At 47.2% G+C, this 8,189-nt stretch overlaps 2 protein-coding genes across 5 annotated transcripts in view; one reads left to right on the top strand and one right to left on the bottom strand.

Annotated features, from left to right (window-relative positions):
* LOC123980308 (H-2 class II histocompatibility antigen, E-S beta chain-like) overlaps window positions 1-8,189 on the bottom strand; it is a 236,945-nt gene that overhangs the window by 185,712 nt on the left and 43,044 nt on the right. The window lies entirely within an intron of this gene.
* Window positions 6,941-8,189, top strand: part of LOC123980311 — a 15,850-nt gene continuing 14,601 nt past the window's right edge. Inside the window, exon 1 of the mRNA XM_046064640.1 lies at window positions 6,941-7,229. Within this exon, the coding sequence (XP_045920596.1) occupies window positions 7,091-7,229 (139 nt within the window). The 5' untranslated portion in view covers window positions 6,941-7,090. The remainder of the gene's footprint in view (window positions 7,230-8,189) is intronic.

The raw sequence follows: 8,189 nt of genomic DNA, 5'->3' as shown, positions 1-8,189 counted from the left end.
CAGAGAACAAGAAGCAGAACGAGGTTTGTTCTGTAGATGATAATGAATTAATCCTGTTGGTCCTTAATCGTTCAGTTTAAGAAATTTTAGCATGTCAGTTTTTATCTGTCTCCAGCAGAGAATTGCAGCACGTAGACAAAGAAAGAAGAGGCGGGACCTTCTCTGTCTTTCAGCGTGTTTAGTTCTTACCCTTCAGAAATGTTTGTTGCTGTCATAGTCTTTTATTGGATCCTCTCTCTTCTTCTTCCTCTTTGCTGTTTTATGACAGTTGGTTGCAGCTTCTTCCAACCTGCACTCATCTCTGTTGAATACACTGTGCTGGACTTCATGTAGCTGCAGAAAAATCTGTTCAAGGTTTCACCAGACAGGAAGTGGAACTTTAAGATCACATGAAGGAGTTTCTCTGTGTTTTCTCTTCCAGCCAGGAGACAACGAGACACAGTGATCGCTGTGGTGACCATTATCCTCATTATCATCTGTATCCTGGTTGCTGTCCTGGGACGTCTGTATCATTTAGGATACATTGGCAGAAAAGGTAAGTGTGTGTCTGTGTTTGTGTGTGTGTGTGTCTGTCTCTGTGTGTCTGTCTCTGTGTGTCTCTCTGTGTGTCTCTCTGTGTGTCTCTCTGTGTGTCTCTCTGTGTGTCTCTCTGTGTATCTGTGTGTGTGTCTGTCTCTGTGTGTGTCTCTCTGTGTGTCTGTCTGTCTCTGTGTGTCTCTCTGTCTCTGTGTGTCTCTCTGTCTCTGTGTGTCTCTCTGTCTCTGTGTGTCTGTCTCTGTGTGTCTCTCTGTGTGTCTCTCTGTGTATCTGTGTGTGTGTCTGTCTCTGTGTGTCTCTCTGTGTGTCTCTCTGTGTATCTGTGTGTGTGTCTCTCTGTGTCTGTCTCTGTGTGTGTGTGTCTGTCTCTGTGTGTGTGTGTGTCTGTCTCTGTGTGTGTGTGTGTCTGTCTCTGTGTGTGTGTGTGTCTGTCTCTGTGTTTTTGTCTGTTTCTGTGTGTGTGTGTGTCTGTCTCTGTGTGTCTCTCTGTGTGTGTCTGTCTCTGTGTGTGTGTGTGTCTCTGTGTGTGTCTGTCTCTGTCTGTCTCTGTTGTTTCTCTGTTGTCTCTGTCTGTCTCTGTGTGTCTGTCTGTCTGTCTCTGTGTGTCTGTCTGTCTGTCTCTGTGTGTCTGTCTGTCTGTGTGTCTCTGTCTGTCTCTTTCTGTCTCTGTCTCTGTGTGTCTCTGTCTGTCTATGTGTGTGTCTCTGTCTTTGTCTGTCTGTGTGTGTCTGTCTCTGTGTGTGTCTGTCTCTGTGTGTCTCTGTGTCTCTGTGTGTCTCTGTCTCTGTCTGTCTCTGTGTGTCTCTGTGTGTGTCTGTCTGTCTGTGTGTCTCTGTCTGTCTCTTTCTGTCTCTGTGTGTGTCTGTGTGTCTGTCTTTGTCTGTCTGTGTCTCTGTGTGTCTCTGTCTCTGTGTGTCTCTGTCTCTGTGTGTCTCTGTGTCTGTCTGTCTCTGTGTGTCTGTGTGTCTGTGTGTCTCTGTATGTCTCTGTGTCTGTCTGTCTCTGTGTGTCTCTGTGTGTGTGTGTCTGTCTATCTGTGTCTGTGTGTTTCTGTCTGTCTCTGTGTGTCTCTGTGTGTGTCTCTGTGTGTGTGTCTCTGTCTGTCTCTGTGTGTGTGTGTCTCTGTGTGTCTGTCTGTTTGTCTGTGTGTCTCTGTCTGTCTCTGTGTGTCTCTGTGTGTGTCTGTGTCTCTCTGTGTGTCTGTCTCTGTGTGTGTCTGTGTCTCTGTCTGTCTCTGTCTGTCTGTTTGTCTCTGTGTGTCTGTCTCTGTGTGTCTGTCTCTGTGTGTCTGTCTCTGTGTGTCTGTCTCTGTCTGTCTCTGTGTGTCTCTGTGTCTCTGTCTGTCTCTGTGTGTCTCTGTGTCTCTGTCTGTGTCTCTGTGTGTCTCTGTGTGTCTCTGTGTGTGTGTCTCTCTGTGTGTGTCTGTCTCTGTGTGTGTCTGTCTCTGTGTGTGTCTGTCTCTGTGTGTGTCTGTCTCTGTGTGTCTCTGTGTGTGTCTGTCTCTGTGTGTCTGTGTGTGTGTCTGTCTCTGTGTGTCTCTCTGTGTGTGTCTGTCTCTGTGTGTCTCTCTGTGTGTCTCTCTGTGTGTGTGTCTGTTTCTGTGTGTGTGTCTCTGTGTGTCTCTGTTTGTGTGTGTGACTCTGTGTGTCTCTCTGTGTGTATCTGTGTGTGTGTCTGTCTCTGTGTTTTTGTCTGTTTCTGTGTGTGTGTGTGTGTGTGTGTGTGTCTGTCTCTGTGTGTCTCTGTCTCTGTCTCTGTGTGTCTCTGTCTCTGTGTGTGTCTGTGTGTCTCTGTGTGTGTCTGTCTCTGTGTGTCTCTGTGTGTGTCTGTCTCTGTGTGTCTCTGTGTCTCTGTGTGTCTCTGTCTCTGTCTGTCTCTGTGTGTCTCTTTCTGTCTCTGTCTCTGTGTGTGTCTGTGTGTCTGTCTTTGTCTGTCTGTGTCTCTGTGTGTCTCTGTGTGTCTCTGTGTGTCTCTGTGTGTGTCTGTGTCTCTCTGTGTGTGTGTCTCTGTCTGTCTCTGTGTGTCTCTGTGTCTCTGTCTGTCTCTGTCTCTGTCTGTCTGTCTCTGTGTGTCTGTGTCTCTGTGTGTCTCTGTGTGTGTGTCTCTTTCTCTGTGTGTGTCTCTGTGTGTGTCTGTCTCTGTGTGTCTGTGTGTGTCTGTCTCTTTCTGACTGTCTCTGTGTGTATCTGTGTGTCTCTGTCTCTGTGTGTGTTATCAATGCTGTCTGTACAGCTGATGTTGCTCTCTGCTGTCCTCTCAGACAAACGGGTGGAGGTGGATTCAGGGGTGAAGTCTGTCCTGCTGCGCTGCAGAACAATCAGTCTCCTGCCCAAAGACGTCACAGTGGAGTGGACGGATGAAGACAACAGGATGGTCCATGTGAATCAGAACGGTTCTGACCAGTCTGGAGAACAGCACGTTCTTTACAGAGGACGGACAGAGATGAAGAGAAACCTGAAGATCTTTGTAGACCTCAGTCTGACCCTGAAACAGCCCAGAGAGAGAGACACTAACACCTACACCTGCACCGTCTCCAGCAGGGAGGGAGAAGTCCTGATGAAGAGACAAGTGAAGCTCTGGGTCAAAGGTCAGTGTGTAGATAGATGTCACTGTTGAAATGATCAGTGGTGGACAAAGAGGAATAAAGCTGCTCTGTCTCTGATAACAAGAATATAACAATGTTCCTGTTACTGTTGCTCTCTGTTGTCCTCTCAGTCCCACAGGTGGAGGTGGATTCAGGGGAGGAGTCTGTCCTGCTGCCCTGTGAAACCACAGTTCAGCTGTCTGAAGACGTCACAGTGGAGTGGACGGATGGATTCTACAGGAAGATCCATGTGAATCAGAAGAACGGCTCTGACCAGCCTGGAGGACAGGACGGTCGTTACAGAGGACGAACAGAGATGAAGAGAGAGAGACCTGGAGACCTCAGTCTGACCCTGAAACACCTCACAGAGAGAGACAGTAAGACCTACACCTGCACCGTCTCCAGCAGGGAGGGAGATGTCCTGATGAAGAAACAAGTGGTGCTCAAGGTCAAAGGTCAGTTCTGCCGGTCAGGGGGAGCAAATTGGGGGCTCAGACCTTTGAAATAAGCTACTAGAAATAGGGTGATATGTTCTTTTAGGGGCTATCAGAAAGTTTTTCAGTGAAATTAATCAAAGTTTCATTGCCTTGTTGTCAATGGGCTCAAAACTCACTCAGAAATGAAGCACACGCCTGTTTTCTCCGTCGCTTTCATCAGACACTATTCTGCTTTTAACGTGAGGTCAGATTCAGTCCTGAGCGCTGCTGAGCCTCTCAGACTACAGCGACAACACGCCAGCTAACGACACGCAGTCCGCTAACATCCATGAAACCACAGGCTCCACGTAAGGATCCAAAACTACAATAAAGGTTTACGTGCTGAAGCCCGTCAGACCAAACGGGTTCAGATGATGTCGAGTAAGAACACAGTGAGCGTTAGTAAAGCTGGAGAAACACAGAAAGTCATGTTAGCTCGCCGAGCAGTTGCTAAAGTTATCCGGTGCAAAGTTGTATCACATTCAATATAACTTCACCAACTAACGACCCATGTTACTGTCCTGCGACCACTGGTAATATGTCAAAGTGGTGATTTAACCTGGATGTAACGGTGAAAAGCAAATGTGGAGCGATTTGTTTCGTAACGTTAGCCTGTAGCGATGCAGCCAGCTAACGCTACAGTAGACCTGCCGCTGCTTCGTAACGTCTCTCCCTGTCTGTCTGTAGCTGCTGTCACTTTTTACAGGAGGATTGTGTCGATGTGCGGCTCGCTGCGCTGAATGAAAGGCGTTGATCCGCCTCTGAGACGGGAACGTTAAAGTTACAGAGCCTGAACATGTCTGAGTGAAAAGCAGCAGCTGCGTGCTGGTGTTCCTGCGCTGACTGCAGGATTTCTGCATGAAAGCGGTCGTGTTTCAGGTTGTGATCCCTCATGAGTGGGGCTGAAACATTATTGAATTATTTGTGTCGACGTTTCGTTTAATCCACACTGTTTGGCCCGTGCATTTATGACTGTCGCACATCACGCTGTGAACACGACGTGATGACGATGCTGCTGGTTGCAGATTTAACTGGAATCGTGACTGATTGTTGAGTTGAAGCCAGAGGAAGCCGCAGTCCTCGGCTGAAATGTGACCACGTGCGTTTGTTGTTCTCCTGGTCGGGCAGTCATGAGTTAACTGGGTGTCTCAGTATAACCTGTACAGCAGGGTGACGTCTGTGTTGGTAAAGCAGCTGCTTGTTGGTCTGACGCTGCATGACACACTAAGAATTTCAGAAAGGACTGATCCCGTTACCGGGGGGCGCCGCCAAGCAGAAGTACTTCTTAAGCGACGCATCGATGAATCATTGAAATAATCTATCTATAGAAGTGTCGATTACTAAAATCCTCGTGAGCTGCAGCGAGCACGCGTACGAGCACACGCCTGGTTGCAATCTTAAAACCGCACCACTAGTGGCCGCTGGAAACTCCATAATGCCCCTTTAAATATTAACACATTAATAAAGACCCCAGGTCCCCTCCAGTTACTCTGTCGTTTCAGTTAAATGTACAGAAAGCTCCGTCAGCAGCCTGAGACCTGGAGCACCTTTTATTCTGAGATGTGTCTGAGGGACAGAAGCTCCTGTAACCTGCTGCAGTTTAGGGAAAATGTCGAAGTTGTTTTATAATGAACATAGAGCTGAATGGGCCCCAGGAAGAATAGCTGATGCAGGGGCCCATGGGAACCCTGATAGACAGATTAGTCCATTAAAGAAAAGTTACAGAAATGTTTGTGTTTACTGTCAGTTATAGTTCTTGGAAAGAAAGAAATCAGAATCTGCAGCTCAGACCTTTAATAACCAGAAGTTCAGATTGTCCCTTCACAAGCTAATGGTGAATAAATAATGTAATGGCCAATAAAATAATAATGAAATAAGACTGTAACTGTGGAGCAGTATTCTAACATGAACTCATCTCTCCTTATTAGCTGGGCTCCTCACATGCTCGCTAATAACTTTTAATAGCCGGGTCTCCGACATCGACGGCGTTGTGTCGGACAGATTTTTGCAGCTGTGTTAACGAGGGAGAGAGAGAGAGAGGGACGGACGAGAGGAAGTGCTGTGCGAATGCGTTACGGCGCTCTGCAATCAAATCCGATTTAAATAGGCTTAGTAAAAAATAAATCTAATCAATGTGTGGCGGTCAGCGTTGATATTGTGGCGGCACAAATAAACGAACGTACGGGAAACTCTGGTGTCTGATCTTGTTAACATAGTTTTAGTTCAGTCCAGTTCTGTGACTGTAGATGTGTCTCTGAGACAGATCCAGATCAGACTGAGTCCATCTGACACTCAGTCTGCTGCTGGTTGTAGAGACACCAAAGACAAAGTGTCTCTGTTAGATGGACAATGGGACACATTTCCTGCTGCTGTCTCTACACATCATGTTGCTCTCTGTTGTCCTCTCAGTCCCACAGGTGGAGGTGGATTCAGGGGAGGAGTCTGTCCTGCTGCCCTGTGAAACCACAGTTCAGCTGTCTGAAGACGTCACAGTGGAGTGGACGGATGGAGACAACAGGAAGATCCATGTGTATCAGAAGAATGGCTCTGACCAGCCTGGAGGACAGGACGGTCTTTACAGAGGACGAACAGAGATGAAGAGAAAGAGACCTGGAGACCTCAGTCTGACCCTGAAACACCCCACAGTCGGAGACAGAAACACCTACACCTGCACCGTCTCCAGCAGGGAGGGAAAAGTCCTGATGAAGAGACAAGTGGAGCTCCAGGTCAAAGGTCAGTGTGTAGATAGATGTGTAGTGAATCACCGCACACACTCGTTAAAGGGTACAAAGCTGCTCTGTCTCTGATAACAAGAATATAACAATGTTCCTGTTACTGTTGCTCTCTGTTGTCCTCTCAGTCCCACAGGTGGAGGTGGATTCAGGGGAGGAGTCTGTCCTGCTGCCCTGTGAAACCACAGTTCAGCTGTCTGAAGACGTCACAGTGGAGTGGACGGTCGGAGACAAGGAGAAAGTCCATGTGTATCAGAACGGCTCTGACCAGCCTGGAGGACAGGACGGTCGTTACAGAGGACGAACAGAGATGAAGAGAAAGAGACCTGGAGACCTCAGTCTGACCCTGAAACAGCCCACAGACAGAGACACTAACACCTACACCTGCACCGTCTACAGCAGGGAGGGAAAAGTCCTGAAGAAGAGACATGTGAAGCTCCAGGTCAAAGGTCAGTGTGTAGATAGATGTCACTGTTGAAATGATCAGTGGTGGACAAAGAGGAATAAAGCTGCTCTGTCTCTGATAACAAGAATATAACAATGTTCCTGTTACTGTTGCTCTCTGTTGTCCTCTCAGTCCCACAGGTGGAGGTGGATTCAGGGGAGGAGTCTGTCCTGCTGCCCTGTGAAACCACAGTTCAGCTGTCTGAAGACGTCACAGTGGAGTGGACGGATGGAGACAACAGGAAGATCCATGTGTATCAGAAGAACGGCTCTGACCAGCCTGAAGACAGGACGATCGTTACAGAGGACGAACAGAGATGAAGAGAAAGAGACCTGGAGACCTCAGTCTGACCCTGAAACACCCCACAGACAGAGACACAAACACCTACACCTGCACCGTCTACAGCAGGGAGGGAAAAGTCCTGATGAAGAGACAAGTGGAGCTCCAGGTCAAAGGTCAGTGTGTAGATAGATGTGTAGTGAATCACCGCACACACTCGTTAAAGGGTACAAAGCAAGTTACTGGAGTTGAGAAACTGTGGGACAAATCAACTTGGTTATTAGGAGGAATCAGTTTTAATAATCAAAATTGTAAGTCCTCAGATACATGCATCTGAATAAGGCACTAGAGAAGAAGGAACATTTATTTAACTAAGCTCACGTGATTACTCAAATATTTTTGCCCACAATCCTGATCAGAGTTGACCTGCTGAGTCTCAACCCCAAACTTGGTCAGGCACCGTCTTCATTAAGAGCTTTGTAGGCAAGAAGAATGATTTTTAATTCTATTCTGGATTTTACAAGAAGCTAAAACAGGAGAAATGTGATCTCTTTTCCTGGTTCCTGTCAGAACACGTGCTGCAGCATTCTGGATCAGCTGAAGAGTCTTAGGGTCTGTGTCCACCAAAGCTATTTTTGCCAGCTGCTCTTCTGAAAACGCCCAGCAGGGAGCGCTAGTGGGTGTTTTTTTCTGACTGCTTTGGTAGCTATGATACATAAAATCAGTTGTTGCAAGTAATTCTATGTAACTTTACTGGATGTAAGAAGCTCATGAAGTCGTAACTACTGAGAGCTATGGGAATACTTGGCTCAATAGAGCTGTGACTCTCTGTCAGCCTGGCTACAGTGCTGAAAAGAAACCTGGGGTTGTTCCTGTTTTCCTCTATTAATGACGAGTAGTACGCTGCTCTGGCATTACGGAGGGCCTTCCTATAAGTTTAAAGACTATCTTGCCAGATTAAACGAGCTTTCATATAGAAATTCGGACCAAAACAAAGAGAATTGGTTGCAGTGATTTCCAACTTGGGTGCGAAAGACTAAGAACAAGACTTTCAAATGAGTTATAGTTTAGTTTAGGTTTAGAGCTGATTAGTAGGCTAGAGTGGAAGATAGCTGCAACTCCACCTCCTCGGCCTG

Source organism: Micropterus dolomieu, linkage group LG12 (genome assembly GCF_021292245.1).
Source record: "Micropterus dolomieu isolate WLL.071019.BEF.003 ecotype Adirondacks linkage group LG12, ASM2129224v1, whole genome shotgun sequence".
Lineage (NCBI taxonomy): Eukaryota > Metazoa > Chordata > Actinopteri > Centrarchiformes > Centrarchidae > Micropterus > Micropterus dolomieu.
The sequence above is the reverse complement of the archived record's forward strand: the minus strand, read 5'-3'. Positions and strand labels throughout refer to the sequence as shown.